The sequence below is a fragment of the Cebus imitator genome, unplaced genomic scaffold, assembly GCF_001604975.1.
Source record: "Cebus imitator isolate Cc_AM_T3 unplaced genomic scaffold, Cebus_imitator-1.0 Scaffold444, whole genome shotgun sequence".
Taxonomy (NCBI): domain Eukaryota; kingdom Metazoa; phylum Chordata; class Mammalia; order Primates; family Cebidae; genus Cebus; species Cebus imitator.
Window position 1 is genome coordinate 1,643,867 of NW_016107759.1, and position 20,507 is coordinate 1,664,373.

The 20,507-nt window shown below is 53.1% G+C and overlaps 2 protein-coding genes across 7 annotated transcripts in view; one reads left to right on the forward strand and one right to left on the reverse strand.

The window, feature by feature from the left end:
* The window catches only part of IFT140 (intraflagellar transport 140), a 102,479-nt gene extending 99,491 nt beyond the window's left edge, over positions 1-2,988 (reverse strand). For 2 of the 3 annotated variants that reach the window (XM_017510985.2, XM_037732330.1), the window contains exon 1: positions 2,850-2,988. The gene's annotated coding sequence lies outside the window, so the exon portion shown is untranslated. Of the gene's footprint in view, positions 1-669; positions 692-2,849 lie in introns of those variants that run through there. The other variant, XM_037732331.1, reaches the window with a different exon arrangement.
* Positions 2,989-4,446: 1,458 nt separating this feature from the next.
* CRAMP1 (cramped chromatin regulator homolog 1) overlaps positions 4,447-20,507 on the forward strand; it is a 55,528-nt gene continuing 39,467 nt past the window's right edge. For 3 of the 4 annotated variants that reach the window (XM_037732341.1, XM_037732342.1, XM_037732343.1), the window contains exons 1-3: positions 6,139-6,201; positions 6,630-6,976; positions 17,262-17,455. In XM_037732341.1, coding sequence (XP_037588269.1) covers positions 6,182-6,201; positions 6,630-6,976; positions 17,262-17,455 — 561 coding nt within the window. In that variant the 5' untranslated portion in view covers positions 6,139-6,181. Of the gene's footprint in view, positions 4,721-6,138; positions 6,202-6,629; positions 6,977-17,261; positions 17,456-20,507 lie in introns of those variants that run through there. The other variant, XM_017511192.2, reaches the window with a different exon arrangement.

Here is a 20,507-nt window from a genome sequence, read left to right on the forward strand (position 1 = left end):
GGCTGAAACAGCAAACTTCGTATTACGTATGTTTAGCCACAATTAAAAAGTATTAGGCTGGGCACGGTGCTTCACATCTGTAATCTTAACACTTTGGGAGGCCAAGGGGGAGGATTACTTGAGCCAGAGGTTTGAGACTCATCTAGGTAACATAACCTTGTCTCTACAAAAAATTTAAAAATTAGCTCGGCATGGGGGTGTATACCTGTAGTTCCAGGTCTCAGGAGGCCAAGGTAGGCAGACTGTTTGAGGCCAGGAGGTTGAGGCTGCAGTGAGCTGTGACTGCAGCACTACAATCCAGCCTGGGTGACAAAGAGAGACCCTGTCTCAAACAAACAAACAAACAAAAAATTGTTCAAAAATATTAGAGACCTGAAAAGTTCTATCAAGAGAAGGGCACAATGGACTATGCTGTTTGCTTTCCTCAGTACACAGACTATAGGAGTGGAAACTGGGAAGACTGGTTTGGATCTGCAGGACACACTCTTCCATGAGAAGCTGGAAGACAGATATGTATGAGTGAACCATCATGTCTCACATGCTGCCTTTCTCCTGTGAATATATGCCCTGAATACTAAACACAGTCATAATTTTTGCTCTCACCACCAGACTACACAGTGGCAGACTATGGCCCTGGTGGTGTGGCTGGTTCCCTCTCCAGGGTCTCACCTGGCTGGAGGAGCAGGAGGCGGGTGGGAGTCAGAGGAGGGCAGACCCCAGCCTCCTGCACATACATCACTTAGGAGACATCTACACTGGGTAGGGCTCTGGTTTCTTTGAATAAAGTCCTCATGCAAACCTTCAAGTAAGGCCATTAAAAGTGAAAACACACCAGAACGGACCAGGCACAGTGGCTCGCACCTATAATTCCAGCACTTTGTGGGGGCTGAAGCGTGAGGATCACTTGAGGTCAGTAGTTCAAGACCAGGCTGGCCAACATGATGAAACCCTGATGCTACTAAAAATAAATAAATAAATACAAAAAGTTAACCAGGGGTGGTGGCGCACACCTGTAATCCCAGGTACTCTGGGGCTGAGACAGAAGAATCACTTGAACCTGGGAGGTGGAGGTTGTAGTGAGCCGAGATAGCAGCACTGCACTCCAGCCTGGATAACAGGGCAAGACCTCGTCTCCAACAACAACAACAACCCACGAACAAACAAACACCAGATCAAAATCTGGGCAATTTAAAATAGCAAAAGAAGCCTTTAAATTAAAAAATATATATTTTACTTGTTTAGAGACAGGGCCCCCAGGCTGGAGAGCAGTGGTGTGATCATGGCTCACTGTAGCCTTGAACTCCTGGGCTGAAGTGATCCTCCTGCCTCAGTCTCCCAAGCAGCTGGGATTATCTCTCAAAATGAGTTTTTACATGTTGCAACCAGCCAAGGTTACAAATCCTGGGCTATGGGAAATTAGTATCTAACAAGATTACTCTGTGAAAATATTTCTGTGAAAAATGAGTGATGCATTAGTACAACACTTTGTAGTAACTATGAAGGCTAACAGACCTAATGATTTTCTTTCCTGCTTGGGGTTTTTCTAGGTTCCCCCTGCTTCGGGTAAGGGGGCTCTTTCAGGGCTTGATGGCTTTGCTGTTGTCCTGTGCTTCTGCCCAGTGTCCCCACATAACGTTACACTTCGTGGCTGCATTTAGACTTTACTGTAAATGTGTGTTTCACTGTTCACACACTGCCCCCCATGTTATCTTCCCCACAGAGTGGGAGGAACCCAGTATTCCCAGCCCCTTGAAACAGTGCCTTGCACAGAACAGGCCCCACACAGATGAAGCTGTGTATTAGCAAAGATAGATATTCTTCCTGTTGTTAGTTATTAATATAAGAAATGGGTTGCGGGCCTGCTTGAATGAGTTTCATTTTTACACAATGTATCAATATAACTGTTCATAGTTTCTTTCACTTGTATCTTAACAAGTTCCGAAAGAGTATTATCTGTGTAGTCAAAAAAGAATAGTGAACACAAGGAGAGATGGCTAACCATAAACTAGGTACTTGATGACAATCTATAATAGCATCAGTTTGGAAACAAGTATCCTCCCTTTCCTTGAAACAAAGTCCTTGTCTCTGGAACACAAAACTGGGAAATGTATCAACTTTGGGGAACCGGAGAAACAGTGTATTTATCCTAATCGATTTCCTCCTCTCACGTTCAGGCGCCCAGAGTCTGCAGAGCCTCTCCAGGTGCCTCCGTTAAACCAGCTTTTGGGAAAATCTGTTAAGCCCATTCAGCTAAGCGGCGCCTGGTCACAGGGCTCTGCGCAGCCTTCCTCCTCGGCGACGCTGGGCAGGGAACCCCAGGACGGGGCTCCACAGTGGACTCTCCGGGGCAGGCGCCCCGGGCCACCCTACAAAGCCTCGCCCTCCAGACCGCAGTCCAGAGCCTCCGGCCTGCTCGGGGTCCGCGCTGCCTCCAGCGGACGGTACTGAGAAACCATGCGCTGGCGGGTCGGTGCAACGCGACCCTCAGGGCACCCCGGCGTGTGACCAAGCATAGAGCGTTTCTGTTTTGGTCCTCTCGTCTGCCCTGCTTCACCTGCGGGGTGCCCCGGCCCGCCCATTCCGAAGGGACTCGCCCAGTGACCGGAATCCACCGCGATTCCAGGCCGTGCCGGGACGGCGGCCAACGTCCCAAAGGCGATCTGGACCCCGCGCTAAGCCCGCCCCAGCCTCGATGGGACCCGCAAGGGGCTGCGGGGACTCGGCGGCGACGGCATCGTGGGCGGAGGTGGGAGGGTTCCGACGCCCGCCCCAAGTCAGGTCCTCGGCCCCAAACCCCCGCCTGGCTCCTAAGGACCTGGGTCTGCCGCCCTAGTCCCAAGGCCACTTACCTCCGCCTGGCCGCTGAGCCGCCGCGCGTTGCCGGGACAACGGCGCGCCAGGAACGCGGAAACAGCCGAAGGGGAGCGAGGCGGCGCCGACGACGCCCGAACCGCCCCAAGCGGCCGGAAAGAGCCGAAGGCGATCGGGCACGCACTTGCGGCTCTGACATCCGAGCGCCGGGGCCCGCGTTATTCTGCTCTACGGGAGGGAAGCGGGACGAGCTTTTTCTAGGAGAGGCAGCGGCGCGGGGCCGGCGACGGGTCCCCTTTGTATCGAGGGCGCGCTGTCACAGCCCCGATCCCGCGGGAGGCACTCCAGGTGGAGGAGGACCGCTGCATCCTTCTCTCCGGGGCGCGTTCCCCTCCCGCGCACCCCGAGGCGGGGCCTTTGCACCGCGGGGCGGTCTCAGCCCGGGCCTTCGCTGGCTCCGCGGCTCTAGTCTAGGCGTGGACGGCGTGGCTCGGGCGTTTCTGGAAAACGCGATGCGCTCGGCAGTGCCCTGAGCTGTTGGGTAACGGGGGGCGTCTGTCCACCTCCGGGGCCCGGACGCCAGAGAACGGAGGGAGGCAGGGAGCGCCCCCCGCCCCCAGAAAGCAGCTGGCGGCCGGGCGCGGGGTTCGCGCCTGTGGTTCCAGCGCTTGGGAAGCCGGGGCGGGCGGATCGCTGGAGCCCCGGAGTTCGACACCAGCCTGGGCAACGGGACGGGATCCTGTCTCTACAAAAACTAGCCGGGCGCGGTGGCGCCTGTAGTCTCGGCTACAGGAGGCTGAGGGAGGAGGATCGCCTGAGCCCCGGGAGGCGGACACTGCAGCGAGCCGGGCTCGCGCCAGTGCACTCCAGCCTGGGCGGCAGAGAAAAGGAAAGAAAGAGAGAAAGGCTATAACTTGAGCCAGGGGCGGTGGTTCACGCTTGTCCTCCCAGCAATTTGGGAGGATAAGGCGGGCGGATCACTTGAGGTCAGGAGTTCGAGACTGGCTTGGCCAACATGGTGAAAACCCGTCTGTACTACCAAAAAAATTAGCGGGCGTGGTGGCGCGCGCCTGTAATCCCAGCGACCCGGGAGGCTGAGGCGGGAGAATGGCTGGAACGCGGCAGGCGGAGACTGCAGGGAGCCCAGACCGCGCCGCTCAGCCACGCTAACGTAGCGCAGAAGCACACACCCCACCCAGGAAAGGGTGCGCGTATCTGCCTCACGCGCCCCGACACTTCTCCTCAGAACTCAGGTTCGCGCCCGAATCCCGACTCCGAGCCACCGCGGCGTTTTCTTCTCACGTATCCGTCAACACGGCCGCGGCCAATCACAGCCTGGGTGCTGGCCTATTGGCTGTCTGTCCACCAATCCAAAGAGACGCATGGTCCGCAAGGTCGCGGGGCTGGCGTCACAACACTACTCGCGCCGCGGGCTCGCCTCCGACGCTTTCCCCGGGCCTGTGCGTGCGAGCGCGCTCGCCTGACGCTAGCCAATGGGAGCGCCGTTTTGGGGAGTCGCGCCCGAAGAAACCTTGGGCGTGCTCGCCTCCGCGCTCGTCGCCCCGCCCCGCGCGCCCGCGCGCCCCGGCCCCGCCCCCGCGCGCCGTCCGTGCGGTCCCCACCGGCCGCCGTAGCCGGAACTACTGCTGAGCGCGGCGGGCCGGCTTTTCGAGGCTGAGCGGCGGCAGCGTCTGTGCCCGCAGCCCCCTCAGCCGCGCGCCGGCCCGCGGAGGGGACGTAACGGGTCGAGCGCCGGTCGGCCAGCTGCTTCCGAGGCGGACGAGCGGCCCGGCGTCGCTGCCTCACTGCAGCCGGCGCTCGGGTGCCGGGGCAGCCCGGCCCGGCTGGTTCTGCGGGCGCCCGGGGAGGCCCCGGGAAGCCAGGCTGCCGCCGGGCGTTGATGAAAAAGGTGACTGAGGCTGGGCGCTGGGGCTGTCATGGCGAGGCCCGCACCGGGGGTGCTGTCGGGCGGCGCGGGGGAGCGCGGCGGGGCGTCGCTGCCACCGCGCCCGGTGCAGCCCGAACTGGCCTCAGGGCGAGGAGGCTTCTCCCCCATCCCGAGAGGCCAGCCGGTGCGGAGCGGGTAGGGCCGGAGGAGACTGCGCCTCCGAGAACGGTCAAGTCCCGTTGGTGGTTCTCGCGAAAAGGGGGCCATCCCCGTGCTTGCTGGCCCTCAGGGAAGGGGTCCTTTCAGCGGCGAAAAGGGCGTCCCCGCGCTCGGACGGCGTCTTCGGTGCGGTGGCCAAACTCCCGGGCGGCCTGCGGGCGGACAGGCCCCTGGGCAGCGGGGTTCTCTGCTTTCTGGCCCGAGAGAAAGCTTGGGGGTTCGGGTGCGCGGAAAGCGGCGCATTGAGAGTGAAGAGGGAGACGTCCCCTGCCACGAAATCCCTGAAGTTGGGGGGTTGGTCGCGTGCGGTTTTTGTTCTTTGGCAGAGTTTTTAAAGTGATTCCCAAGATCAACTCCAACAGGAGAAAACGGCCACGGACCTTTGTGTGTGATCTCACCTCGGGGTGGGGGCACTATTGCGGCTTGTGACCCGTTTTCCGATCTCTGAGAAGGAGACGTCCTCGTCCGCGTCCGCGTCCCAGTGTGGGTGCCTCGGTCGAGTGTTCCCTTGCAGTAGAAACGTTCCCGTCCTCGACAGCTGTGTGCCACGCAGGCTCGGTGTCTGCGGAGGAATGGAGCGTTTTCGGCTTCCTCGCACGTGCCCGTCCCTGTTTCTGGGCTGAAGCTGTTGGTGTGTACCTGATTCCCTGAGCTTATTTTTGAGTGCTCTGCTTTCTGGGCTGCAGCATTTTTAGTCACTGCATTTTGTGGTTGACGTTTTTACAGGGCAGGGGGTAGCAAAGTTAATGCAAGAATTTCGTTAGTCGTTGCCAGGAGTTTTAACACCATCGTCTTGTACTGCGTCTTGCCCTTGGACCTGGACATACCCGGGCTGTCACTTTCCCGGGTGCTTCCAACCTGCCCCATGCAACAGGCTCCTTTGTTGCAAAAGCACTTTTAACTGGTAAATCCCCGCAGCAGCTCTCATCTCCCACCCTGGGAAGAAGATTCCCAGAGATCCAGAGCTGATTATTCTTTATGTCTGTTTTAAAATAAGCAGGCGTCCGGCGGCATTGGGCCACCATGGAGTTCCCCGTGCGGGCAGGGGAGCCCGCGCTTCTCCGGTCCCGGGGTGGATCTGGCCTCCTCCGCCCTCCTCCAGGGCCAACTCTGGGGGCTGGCGCGCCGGGCAGGTGCGCGGGACCCGGGAGCCCCGCGCGTTTCGGGGGGCGGGGAGGGGGTGGGACGAGGGGCGAGGGCTGGGGCTGCGGCCCGGCCGGCCGAGGCGGCGCAGGGAGCGAGGCCGGCACGCTGGGCCAGGCCATGAGCCGCGGCCCCGCCGGGTAGGTGGCAGCGGGCGGGGCGGCGGCCGGGAACCGCAGCCGTGCCCCGACCCGCGCCCGCGCCGGGCCTCCCATAGCCCCCGGGGCCGGGGCCCGGGCCCTGGCCGAGGCCGGGCAGGGTAGGGTAGGGTAGGGTCCGCCGAGCTTTCGCGTCCTCCCTCCGCCGGCTCGGGCGTCTGGACGCGGGTCTCGGCCAGGGGGCGTCCGGGGAGGCCCGGCAGGGTCCTGGGCCGGCGGGCAGGGCCGGGGGCGGCGGCGCGGGGGCGAAAGGGGCCGCGGCGGGCTCGGGCGGGCTCGGGCGGGCCGGGCCGAGCCGCCGAGAGGGGATTTGGAACAAACAACGGCGGCCATGTTGAGAGCGCGTCGGGGCCGCTAAACTTCCCGGCCTGCGCCCGCCTCACCGGCTGCCTCCCCTCTCCCGGCCGCAGGATGACAGTGAAGTTGGGCGACGGCGGCAGCGGGGAGGACGGGCTCAAGAAGCTGGGTAAGCGGGCGGCCGATGAGGAGTCCCTGGAAGGTGAAGGGGCCGGCGGCGCAGACGCGGCCGAGGAGAGCAGCGGCACAAAGAGGGACGAAAAGACCCCCCGGGCCGGCGCCGACGGCACCCCCGCGCCCCCCAACGCGCCGCAGGCGCCGTCTCCGCCGCAAGGCAGCCCCCAGGACCAGCACCACTTCCTCCGGTCCAGCGTGCGGCCGCAGAGCAAGAGGCCCAGGAAGGACCCTCCGAACGCCGTGGGGAGCGGCAACGCTGGTGGTCCGGGGCCCCGCGGAAAAGGTAGGGCGACCCGTCCTCCTGGGAGACCCCAGCCCCTCTCCAGGGTGTGTCCCGGGGGAGAGGAACCCCTTGTCCCAGCCGGGCTCCACCCCAGCTCACCCATCCCGCGGCCTGCACTGAGGCCCTCACTTGGGGTGGCACTTAGCTAGGATGTGTCCCCTCTCTCCTTCGAAGAGGCTGCCACTTTTCTATATTTAAACTCTTTGAAGAGGCAGCCAGTATCCTTTCTCTGGGAGAGTCAAAGAGATCCCCTAAAGCTGTTTTCTTCCCCAAAGGGTCATTGATGGTTTTCTGTTATAAACAGCGGACAATGGTTGAGAAAGGGGAAGAGAAGAAAATACCTGCTTGTATCTCTTTTGCAGACATCAGGTGGTGGAAATGCAACAAAGGCACAGCCTTTTGAAACTCATTGGGGGACGATGGATAAGAAACGGAGAAGGGATCCTTAGGGTCTGACTTGGACTCATTGTCCTCTCCTTCAAGTGCACCTGGCTTGAGTGTAGGAAGGGCATAGAAGTGGGGCCCTTTGAGTTGCAACTGAGGTTTACTTCTGTGCCAAAGAAAGGGAAGAGTGGCGAAAACGATTGTGTCCTGATGTGAGCAAGCAATAGCTTGGAGTGTTTGGCATTGTATTCCGAGGGGCTGGAGAATGTTGTTACTTAGCTGGGGCCTCCAAGATCATAAGAAAACTACGGGTTAGTTTTGTTTTCCATGTGCCAGTACTTCATTGTTGTATGCTTTTATTTGTATTTAAGCCTTGTGCTTTTCCTAAAACAGGTGAATGGCTCTTAGATTCTTTTTGTTTCTGACTGCCTTTGCAACACTTTGTATAAATAGCAAATATAACATCAATTTCCAGTGAGTTTCGCATGAAAAAAAAATCTTTCACTACCTTCCTTGGGAAATGTTCATTTAAATTTAGTAAATGGTCCTGGTAGTTTTAAAAAGGGAATATGTTACGAACTAATAGAGAATCTATTTTGGAGATCTGTGCCAAATGTGTCCCATTCAGCTTGCTTCTCCTGCTGCATTCGCAACCAAAGAAGGCTGGCCTCTGGAATCATGGCTTTAGTCACTGATAAAGAATTTTGTTAAAGATGTAAATTTAAGATAGCTTGTTTCAGAATTTAAAACTTGCCTCATATAAACTTACTTTAGTGTGAAAATTGCCAGTCTTGGGAAAACATTACTGGCTTTGATTGTTACTAGTTTTTTTATTGTAGGTAATAGGTATGTCTAAGCTCATGTAAGCTCCGTGGTGCCTTCAAAGGTTTGTTGTTTATGGTTCAGAGGCCTGGACCTCAAGTCCAGCCGGCATTCGCCACCCCCACGCCCCTGGCCTCCAACCATCCTCTGCCCCTTCACCTTCTTGGAGATGCTTTTCTGTCGGGTATCCTCATCTGTGAGACAAGAAACGAGGGCAGCTCCTTCACCGCCTTGAAGTGTGGCTGCTGAAAGGGAATAGTGCATTGGTGTGAAAGTGTTGAGATGGGTATGTGGCTACTTGTGTACAAGTGAAATGCTGCTAAGGCGTTGGTGATCAGGTAGATTTTTGGCAGTCAGGTGATGAGGGAGGCTTCCTTTTGTTTGTATAGTTGAGAGTGGCTTGTTAAGGTGCAGAAGGTTTACTGAGCTCCTCTCATGCTCAGCCGGCTGGCACTTGTGTTCCTGCTTCTTGTCCCACTGTGTGGCTTGGAGAAGCCTGGGACTTTTTATTACATTTTAATATTAGTAAAATGCAAATTTATTAGAATTTGTGCTCCTCATGACATATTCATTATCTCACTTTAGCAAGCAAATATATCTTTAATGAAATAAGCTGCAATAGCGGCTTTTAGGAGAGGAGTAGGAAGTGGGTCTCCTCTGCATCACAGAGCTTCTCGGCCGCTGTCTGCCTCGGAGCTTCCTGGGAAGGAAGGCGGCCTGTCCACTTCTCAGCCAGCGTCTGCCTCAGAGCTTCCCAGGAAGGAAGGCTGCCTGTCCCCTTCTCGGCCACTGTCTGCCTCGGAGCTTCCCGAGAAGGGAGGCCGCCTGTCCACTGCTGTCTGCCTTCATGCTCCTCTGTGCCTTTGGAGGCATTTCACCGTGCCTAGGACATCCCCCACCACCAGTCTTTGGAGAGACCTCTGCTCAGTCATCACTTCCATTACCCGTCAGAAAAGAAGACCAGGTGGTGACAGTTGCCCTGTAACACTCTTTAGCTCACCTTCCAGAATGATGTTTAGAGGAGAATTCTCTTACAATCTGGAGAAATCTGCACCTGGAGTGGTGAGCACCTGTCAGTGAGGAAATGATCAATTCTTCATTTTTCAATTTTTCAGTTGAAAATGGTGTAACTTCGGTTATGCATAAGGAATACATAGCTCAATCACTGGCAGTTCCTTTGCTTGACTACTTAATGCCCTTACCAATTTCAATCTCAATGGGCCTGAGATCCTTATAGTGAATTGGGAAGAAAGGACTTGGAGAGAAGAGGAAAGTCTCCTTGTTTGGCTTTTCTGCACACAACTGTGTTTTCTTTCTCTGCAAGAAGAGACTCTTTTATTGACTTCAATGAAAAATACTTTTTTTCTAGTACAATTTCAAATTTAAATATTTTTGTATCGACATAGGGATAGTAGCTGAGATTTCATGCCTGTGTGCCAGGCGTCTCGCATCTCTGTAATTTTGCATTTAAATGAGTGCAGAAGCTGAAGTCCATTGTTTAACTCACGTGCTCAACCTAAACACAAGGTAAGCTGCAGACCAGAAATCCCAAAACACATTCCTGCAGCTGTACCACACCACCGAAGTGATTCTGGGACACATTGGAGATGTGGGCTCAGAGCCACAGAAACTGTAAGACAGCGGTCAGGAGACACAGGCCTCACATTCCTCCCTGTTTGTTTGGCCAGTTAACGGTGTGGCTGGCTCTGGGCAAGCTACTCCATCTTTGGGATAAAAGAAACACCTGCCTCAAGGAACAAGGTGCTTAATGGGCACCTGGTACTTTTGCTATGGAAAATGTGTGCAGCTGCAAGATGACAGGACTGCAGGAGGAGGCTGCACAGGCAGGTGGGGTGGGGGCGCACCTGTGGGGTGAGTACAAGCCCCAGGAATGCTCTTGAGCTGGTGTTCTGCTGGGGCAGATGGAATGCGAGAACATTGGCGGTGGCGACAGAGACCTTCTGCTTATTTGATCCCCTCACTCATCCCAAAGAACTTCAGTTCCATCAAGGATGGGAAAACACACCATCTCCAAAACCAGGTAGTATAAAGTGACAGTTGTTTGTGTGTAGGAAGCAGTAAATGACTGTGCACAATTTACTCTTCTTTGTATTTTGTATAATCTGTGGCCTGCCTGTAGTTTCTAGATGTTTCAAAAAGATGTAAAGATTGTACCTGTAGTTCCAGCCACTCAGGAGGCTGAGGTGGGAGGATCACTGGAACCTGGGAGTTGGAGGCTGCGGTGAGCTGTAGATGCTGTGCTCCAGCCTGGGTGATGCAGCAAGATGCTGTTTCAAAAACAAAACTAAAAATAAAGTAGGGAAGGCAACATTTGAACATTGGTTTGAAGGCTGAGCTGATTTGCAAATACCTGTATACTTTTGATATTAAAACTCATTTCTGTTGTGAAGTTGTCTAATGAAGTATACGTTCAGAGTTTCATTTTTGTGTTTTATTTTAGGTTATATGAGGATATCAGGATAGCAGAGAGATTATTCTGGATAGCAAAGTCAGAAATGTGAAAATTAGTGTTGTCGTATAAAGTGGTATATGGAAGCTTTTTGTCATGTGAAGTAACAACAGCATTTTTAACACTAAAGAACCACATTAGAAACACCAGAAAAAGGAGACATTTCCCAGGAGTTTGTAGATTAGTAGGGATATCTTGAATTGCCTGCAGGATGCAATTAGAAAATCTTATGGTATTTGATGAAGAGGGCATATACTTTTACAGAAACAGTGGAGTTCTAGTTGTGTTTCTCTCAAATATTTGTGGGAGGAAAGGGAGAAATTTTGAGAGAGACAGCACTGGTCAGAAGATGCAGGAGGACACTGAGCCTTGCAGGTACTGAGGATGGGAGTCACAGCAGAGAAGGGGGCAGTATGCGTGACTCCAGGGGGTGTCCTGGAGACCACCAGGTTTCAAGTCAGCTTCAGAACCTGCAAGAGAACATTGCGGAGTCTGGCGACCCTGACCAGGGCTCTTGCAGGCATGCCTGGAGTATGGACCGGATCTTTAGAGTGATAGGATGATGTGAGGCTGGGAGGAGTCCCTGTTTGCTCTCTGACTGCCTGTCGTATAGAATGGAGTGGCAGCACTGCATGTGCATGGCGATGGGGCTGGGTAGGGGAGGCTCAGGACTCACCTGCTGAGGTGACACCTTGCCTGCGACTTGGCTTGCTTGAAGGAACCCCCCCATGTGACCTTGGTGGAGATGGTATCCACAAAGCCCTGAACCACAACTGCATCTCCAAGACCAAAGCTGCCGGCACCAGCCTCTGATGTGATGTCCTGTGTTAGGAGAGACGCAGAATGCCTCAGGAGATGTGGAGGTGGACAAGTCGGACCTCTGCAGTTTCTGTACCATCCTTGGCCTCCAGGGAAGGGTCCCTGCTCTCTTATGCTGCAGACATAGGCCATGAGGATGCTTCCCTGTGCTGGAGATGCACTTCCACAAGCGGGTCTTACCAGTGTCTTTCTAGCTGAGAATGAAGCTTGGAGGAGACGCATGTGTTCACTGTGGTCCTCTCACCTCTAGACCAGCCACTGACTCCCTCACAGTTGGTCTGCTGTCATTCTTGATTTTACTGTTCCTGACTCTCAGAAGGAAGTTCACCAAACTACAAAAAGAGTGCTCCAGGACAGTGAATGGGTGTTATAGACGATGACAGCGTGTCACTGGGCTTTCGTGTCTGACAGACATCTTCCAAAAGCCTAGCTCTGGCTGCCTATTAGCCTTGTGCCTTTGGGTGAGTCATTTAACTTCTCACCTTTCACAGGCTGAGGGGGGGACCTTGAGGTCGGTGTTCTCCATTACAACCCTGATCCTCCAGCCTTGTGCCAGCACAGCGTGTGCACTTGGCGTTCAGAGCTCTTCCGATGGCATGGCATGGGAAACACCTGGGTTTGGAGAAGGCTGCATGGTTCTTGCTGCCTGTTGACTTTGGGGCTTTTATAGCCTCAGTTTCCCCATTTTTTTTAAGCCACATAATGCTACTAATAACTTCTGAAAGTATCCCCATTTCTAAAATGGAGATAACTACACATTGTGAAGACAGGCAGAAGCAGGGCATTTGAATGCATTTTTAAGGTGCCGTTTAAATATAGCTTCTGTTATTTCCAGGCCTGTTGGGCAGTGAGTAGGTGTGTGGCTTTGTGGGTGACCTACTCAGCCCGTGTCTCAGCTTCCCCAGTTGAAAGATATGCATAATTTTGTCATCTTAAGGTGATATGAAGGAGCGCAGGTGGTAACAGTCCAGGCCAACTCAGGACATGTGATGGGGAAGAGGACATGTTGCAAAGAGCAGGCGGTCTGGCCTGTCTGGAGCTAGATAGAGGGGCTGGCAACGGGGAGGGTGCACTGGGGCCACATGGCTGCGCCCTCACAGCACACTGCACAGCGGGCTGCAGCAGGTGCTAGGGATTTGGGAGACCCAAGAGGAGGCTGTTGAAATCGTCTTACTTGGGCAGCACAGAGCTGGCTTGGGAAATGTGGTGCAGATGGGAAGGGGAAGGCAGGTGGCAGGCAGTGTGGCTGGTGGAGAACTGTGGTAGTGACCAAGCTGAGTGGAAAGGCGGCTTCTGTTTGGGAGGACCTGGGTCCTAGTGGCCTGGGGCGTGCTGTCTGGGGCTGCTGTGGGGCAAAGGGAGCATGGGGAGGCCCTTTATCTGGGCTCCATTGGACTCTGTGCTGTCACGGAGCACTTGCCGTGTGTGAGGCCTAGAACCAGGTTTGGGCAGGGGAAAATCCCACACAGTTCTTGCTTTCAAAGAGCTCACTGTTGGCTGGGTGTGGTAGCTCACGCCTGTAATCCCAGCACTTTGGGCGGCCAAGGCGGGTGGATCACAAGGTCAGGCATTCAGGACCTGCCTGGCCAAGATGGTGAAACCCCATCACTACTAAAACTACAAAAATTAGCTGGGCCTGATGGTGGGCACCCAGTAGGCTGAGGCAGGAGAATTGCTTGAACCCAGAAGCTGGAGGTTGCAGTGAGCTGAGATCACACCATTGCACTCCAGCCTGGGCAGAAGAGCAACAAAGAAAACACTGTCAGGGATCATGCTATTGTACCCACTTCCCTCTAGGCTTCTTGATGGTGCTCCTTATCGTGCAGACTATGCTCAGACCCCGTGGTCTCAGCAACATTCACAGACAGACCTGGTTTGGGCCTTCTGCTTTTCACTGACCATCCTACACCCGGAGAAGCCCCCACGCCCACCTGATTTTGTTTACATCATCTTCTCTTTCCATCTCTTGCCTTTCTGCTTTCATTTTTCTTGTTGCTTCTTTGTCTTCCCCTTCAATCATTACCTTCTGTTTTCATCTGAATTTCTCTGAGCTGAGGGTGGTCCTGCCCAGGTGATCATCCTTGTATTCTACTAGGTGTCTCTGCCCCCACTTTCTGTTTTCATTTTGTTTGACCTGGAGTCAGTGAGTGAGCTACAGGTCAAGCAGTGAAGCGGTTTCTGCATCTGAAATTTTAGGGATGAACCAGAGGCCACTTCAATTTCTGCTCTGAAATTGTGGTTCTTTTTTAAAAAGCATTCCAAGTTTAGGCTGCGCACAGTGGACCATGCCTGTAATCCTAGCACTTTGGGAGGCTGAGGTGGATTGTCTCTGCTCAGGAGTTCGAGACCAACCTGAGCAATATGGTGAAACCCCGTCTCTACTAAAGTACAAAAAATTGGCTAGGCGTGGTGGTGTGCGCCTATAATCCCAGCTACTTGGGAGGCTGAGGTGCCAGAATTGCTTGAACCCCAGAGGCAGAGGGTGCAGTGAGCCAAGATTGCACCACTGCACTCCAGCCTGGGTGCAGAGCAAGACTGCCTATCCAACACCACCAAAATGGAATAGAATAAAAAGTCTAGGATAATGGGCACCAAATAAGAGAAAAGATTACTGGGGGTGATTGGCTTTCTTTTCTGCTTTTTGGGTTTTATAATCTGTTTTGTTTTGCAAAGACAAGGTCTCCCTGTGTTGCTCAGGCTGGTCTTGAACTCATGAGCTCAAGCAGTCTTCCTGCCTCAGCTACCCAGGTGTGTGTGCCACCGGGGGGGAATCTGCTTTAATTTTACTTTATTTTTTTTAAGACAGTCTCTTGCTCTGTTGTCTAGGCTGGAGTGCAGTGGCTCGATCTTGGCTCACTGTAATCTCTGCCTCCCAGCTTCAAGTGATTCTGTCTCAGCCTCCAGAGTATCTGGGATTATAGGCGTGTGCCACCATGCCTGGCTAATTTTGTATATTTAGTAGAGATGGGGTTTCACGTTGTTGGCCAGGCTGGTCTCGAATTCCTGACCTCAAGTGATCCTCCTGCCTTGGCCTCCCAATGTAGCTGGGATTACAGGCGCGCGCCACCTGACTAATTTTTGTATTTTTAGTAGAAATGGGGCATCACCATGTTGGCCAGGCTGGTTTTGAACTCCCAACCTCAGGTCTGCCTTCTTTTCTGAATATTGATCTTGCTCTGCTTTTCTCTACTGAGGATGTGTCATTTCTAAAACAACAGGAGGAAAGGGAAGCCCCTTGCACCAGCCTGGGGCTGCTGGGAGGTGGCCTGCTCCTCTGAGGAGTAGGTGCCGCTTCACCAGCCCTGCCAGAGCCACCTTTACTGTTGTGCCTTCTTCTCTTGTCTCAGATGAGCTTTTGCCTCCTCTCCACCTCTGAGAGTTCGTCCAGCTCAGACTCTTCATTCTGTTAGCCTTTACTGTTTCATTTTCTTTGTCTTGGATCACCAGTGTTGTGATCCAGTAAAATCTCACAAAATTTAGCAAGACATCTGGATTATAGAATTTTGGGAAATTTATGTCTGTTACTTTTTCAAATATATGTAATGCCAGCATGGGCTAGCAAAAATAACGATATGTAACGGCAGGGCTGCTTAGCAAGTTGTGGTCTTGGAAGAAGAGAGTTTAGTGAGTGTTTCTTAGGAACCTGTAAATGGCTCTGAAAGCCTTTGTTGTGGGTGGTGCAGAGGTGGACAGGCAGTCCTTCCTGACATGACTCCACGTGAGGAATTACAGGCCCCTAGTGAAGCAGAGCGCCTTGTATTTAACAGTTATGTTTCAGATGGCGTCTGTAACCTGCCCTTCAACTTGGGAAACACTAGGTTCTTGGGAAGTACTAGGTTCATTAGGTCCTGGTTTGTTGAGGAATGGACAGGGCCAGATAACATGTGAGGTATTTCATGTGTAGCACAGAGCATACCTGGATTTTGTTTCTTTTGTCTCTGCAGGATGGGAATTGAACAGTTGGAAAGCAGCCTGGGTGGGACACGCTTGGAACTCATTTTTTATTCCACAGCAGTGTGCTCTCGGCTGTGAATGCTGGACATTCAGGTGCAGCACCGTCTGGCAACTCTCTCTGCAATGATGGCCGCATGTGGCCCTTGACTACCAGAAATGGGGCGGGTGGGACTGAGAGGCTTTTTCTTTTTAAATTTTTTTTTAACGCGTGAATCTCTGTTGCCCAGGCTGGTGTGCAATGAATGGTGTGATCTCGCCTCACTACAACCTCCGCCTCCAGATTTGGAGGCAGACCCCCACCGGGGGAGGTGCTGAGCTCCCAGCCTGCAAGTGGCTGCCCAGGCAGGGCCCCCTTCTCGGTCAACCAAGAAGTGGATCTGGACGGAAAAGCCTGTGATTGTCTCATTAGGAAAGCATCTTAACAGTAATCTACATCTGCTTGGATTTTGCTTTCTTTCTTTTTTTTGGCGGCGGCGGGGAGACATTCCGGCTAGAGCGTAGTGGTGTGATCTCGGCTCACTGCAACCTCCATTACCTGGGTTCAAGCAATTTTCCTGCTTCAGCCTCCCGAGTAGCTAGGACTACAGGCACGTGCCACCACACCCAGTTAGTTTTTTTTTTGTAGTTTTAGTAGAGATGGGATTTTACCACATTGGCCAGGATGGTCTCACTCTCTTGACCTCATGATCCGCCTGCCTCAGCCTCCCAAAGTGCTAGGACTACAGGCATGAGCCAACGCGCCCCACCCCACCCCAGGTGTAATTTTTATATCTTTAGTAGAGATACGGGGTTTCATCATGGTGGGCAGGCTGGTCTCTTAACTTTTGGCCTCAAGTGATCCACCCGCCTTGGCCTCCCAAAGTGCTGGGATTACAGGAGTGAGCTACCGTGCCCAGCCAGCTTTTGCTTTTTAAAGCATTTTGTTCAGAGTTTGAAGATGTCCCAGCATTTTATGGTCCTAATGTTTTATAAAAAGAGAACCCTGGTTATCACAGGGATATGCTGACAGTTCCCGCTCCCCCTGCGAGGAGAAACAGGTGGGTGGGAGGAGTGTGTTAGGCCATAAAGTCTTTATATGTGGTCTTTGACTCCTGCCACATCACTGCCTCTTGTCTCGGAGGAGCCTGGGGTTCTTGGTCCACAGCTGGGGAGTGAAGCCTCCTCAGGTCTTCTTGGGCTTTTCCCTCCTGGCCTGGTCTCAGAGGACTCGACTTGAGCTCAGGAACTGATGCTGTGATAGGATTTGCAAGGTTATCAGGCTGTTCTCAGGACACCACATTCTGTTGGTGGACATTGAGGAAAAGGAGTTTTAAGACTAAAGATTCTTAGGCATTAAATGGTTCACATTCTGAAGTATTGATTATATCTAAAAGAAGGTAGTAGTTTACACACATTTAAATGTTTTCTTGAGGTTGAATCTCAACCTAATTATTTGAAAAGGTGGTAAGAATATTTCAGCCAGAAATCTCATTTGCAAAAGAAACACGCATGAAATGTGATGTGAGGCTTCAGTTTGCCGAGGGAAGGGATCTGTCTGCATTGTGAACAGAGCGTCTTAGGCTGCAGTATTGTCGTGCTGTTACACGGTTCCACATAAACTCTCGCTCCTTTTCTAATTGTAAAAACATTAGAGAGTCATTTGGCCAGGTAAGCATCCTGGCAGTCCTGAGCAGCCTCACTGGCACCCTGGTCTTGGGTGCTGCCTGCCAGCGTCCTTGGTTGAGGATTGTGGAATGGGACCTCGGGGCAGTGGGCGTTACCCTCCCTCAGGCCCTCTGCCCTGCCAGGCCCACCAGCTTTCTGGAACAGATCACTGTACAGTGCTTTCTCTCCAAGGAGCCGAAGGTGGAGGATCATCATCTGGAAATGTGTCTGGGGTTGCCTCTGCTGCCCCTGCAGGGGCCTCGCGCTCCTCCTCCCGGAACTTAGGGTCTTCTGGTGGTGAGAAGGAAGAAGGCAAAAAGGTTCGGCGGCAGTGGGAGTCATGGAGCACAGAGGACAAGAACACCTTCTTCGAGGGGCTATATGAGGTGAGTGGGCCGTGGAGGCGTGGCCAGGTGGCCAGGGCATGCCTCCTGGAGCCGTGTCCTTTACTCCCTGTGCTTCCCCTCTGCTATTAGATTCTAGAATGCAGGTTCCTGGGGACCCCACAGTGGCTGAGGTGGTCTTGGGCCCCAAAGCTTGCCCACCGACCTTGGATGTTTATCTCCTCATTGAAATTTTAGAAGCTATTACTGGTGAGGTGACTGTGAGGAGGTGTTCTTGTGTGTTTCTTTTATTTCCTTTTGGAGATTCTCACCCCTTGTCTCTCAAAGATGTTCTTGACTGAAGGCCCTCTTAGGGCCTTCCGTTTGTGCTGAGTGAGGGGGTGCTTGCCTTGGGGGTTGGCGTAGTTGAGAAACCTAACAAAATGTTGCACTGACTTGGGACAAAACAGAAAGTCCTAAAAATAGAGAGAAGCCACTCCCTGATGCCACTGCCCAGTGAATGGCCATGCTCCCTGTGGGCCGGTTGCACCTGCATGTTTTATTTCCTAATCTTGTAGTTATTGTGAGCATACTTTTTAACGCTTACTGCGTTTTTCGTGGTGTTTCATAGTTCTTTTGCTCTGTATTTCTTTTAACGCTGTAAATGTTCTCCTTGCCTGTGTGCTCACTGTGTGCTTTTGTAAAAACACCGTATTGGAGCACAGCCATGGCCAGAGTGGATGTACTGTCTGCGGCTGATCCCACTGCAGTGGCACAGTTGAAGAGCTGCACCAGACAGGGTGCCCTCGAGGCCCCAGCCAGCTACTGCTCTGCCTGGCCATTCCTGTGCGGTTAAGGACTGCTGGGGTCCTTCCAGATTCTGTTGTTGTAAATAATGCTGTGGTGAACGTCTGTGTGCACATTTCATATTTTAGACCACTTCTTTGGCTTACAGTATTAGAAGTAGGTTTGTGATCAGTGAGCCTTGTTCTTTTTTTTAGTAGACGAGTCTCACTCTGTCGCCCAGGCTGGAGTGCAGTGATGTGATCTTGGCTTGCTGCAACCTCTGCCTCCCTGGTTCAAGCAATTCTCCTGCCTCAGCGTTCTGAGTAGCTGGGACGACAGAAACTCACCACCACACCTGGCTAAATTTTTGTATTTTAGTAGAGATGGGGTTTCACCGTGTTGCCTAGGCTGGTCTCGAACTCTTGAGCTCAGGCAGTCTGCCCATCTCTGCCTTCCAAGAGCCTTGTTGTTTTAACAGCTAATTAATTGGGGTGATGGAGAAGTCCTGCCAAGCCTGGGAAGCAGAATGCTCAGGAAAGGAATGGAGCCTCTGAAATTTAAAGCACGAGGTGTTTAGAGAGACATTAGAAAAGTAGACACTTGTAAATGTGGGCATGAGACTTGACTGCAGTGCATGTCATGGCCAGGGCTGCTCCCGCCTGGGCTGCAGGTTAGGTTCTGCCCAACCCAGGTGGATGGGACTGCCTTGTTAGTGTGGCTTGACTCTGATTGTCCAAAGAGAAGTGTGCATGAGTCCCGTTTCAGTAGATGTGAAGTCATTTAGACAAATTCATGTGTTCCTTTTCTTCCCTTTGAAGATTCTCAAGTACAGCAAGGAGGCTGTTTCTGTCTAGATTCTAGCCCCAAATCATGCCTTTAAGCTGTTTGTTGGGCTTGGAGGACCTGCGATTCTTGGAATGTTTTCAGAATCAGCAACCATTGCTGATTCTAGCCTGAAACAGTTAGTTACTCCTGTGGTGTGGCCCTTCCTCCTTGTTGAGACTGTAGCCTCTGTAAGAGGGTCTGGCTACCTGGGAGGAGGAGACATCGTTGTCCATTAAAAGCAGAGGAGGAGGTCCTGGTTAATGACCCACCCTTTTGCTTTCCTCCAGCAATTTATTTCCTTCCCATTGGGTTAAGCTGCCCATTGGAGTTTTTCTGCCAGGCAGATGCTGTTTTGAGGGGTCCTGGAATGCCGAATTAGTAATAATAATTAATAATTGGCTGTTTTGACCACGTAATGCTTTCTGCCATGGGTTTTCTGTATCTGAGTATGTTTATGAGAGAGAGCAAGGGCAAGAGAGAGGACATGATTTTGTTTTTGTTTTTGCTTTGAGACGGAGTTTCGCTCTTCTTTTCCAGGCTGGAGTGCAGTGGCACGATCTTGGCTCACTAAAACCTCTGCCTCCCAGGTTAAAGCGATTCTTCTGCCCCAGCCTCCCCAGTAGCTGGAATTACAGGTTCCCGCCACCACGCCCAGCTAATTTTTGTATTTTTAGTAGAGTCCAGGTTTCACCAAGTGGGTCAGGCTGGTCTCGAACTCCTGACCTCAGGTGATCCACCTGCTTCAGCCTCCCAAAGTGCTGGGATGACAGGCGTGAGCCATGACACCGGACCGAACGTGTTTTATTTCTGTATTGTGTGTCTCACCAAAGCTAGGTGGGCCTCTGGTGGGGTCTTGATGTATGGCTGACTGGCCAGTGGCAGCATGACCGTGAACCCTCGAGCTGTGGGGTGACAGTGGCTGGGCACAGGCCTCTGAGGAGTGCGGCTCCCCCCTTGTTGTCATGGCCACAGCTGCCTTTTTGATGCCCCCCTGGGTGGGGTGCAGCAAGGCTGGCTGGGGCCCAACTGGATTCAGGGATCCCTCTGCCGTCACTGGGCCTCAGTTGGTCACCCTTGATCATGGGCTGAATTCTCTCCTGCTTCAGCTGCTCTCCAGGCGAGAGTTTTGCCCCTGCCCACCCTAATTTGGGCAGTGCTGGGCACGCTCAGATTGGCCCCTGTCCAATTATGACATATCTAGACTTCTCCCTGTAGCCAGGGAGGGCATTCACCTGTGGCAGGGCCTTGCCTCCTTCCTCTCAATACCCTTCCATTTCAGTGGCAGGTCTGCACAGACCCATCCCTGACTTCATTTTATGTTCCTATTCCTGCTTATATCCGTCCATTGTCCATGCTGTTTTTTTCTATATAGTTCTTAATTTCCCACCTGACAGCCACACAGCCAGCATCCTGTGCTTCCTTCTCACTGTCTGCAGAATGGCTGCAGCTTTGGCTCTGGCCTCTGTGCTTCGTGGTATCCCCCTTTTCTGTCCCCACCTATGCC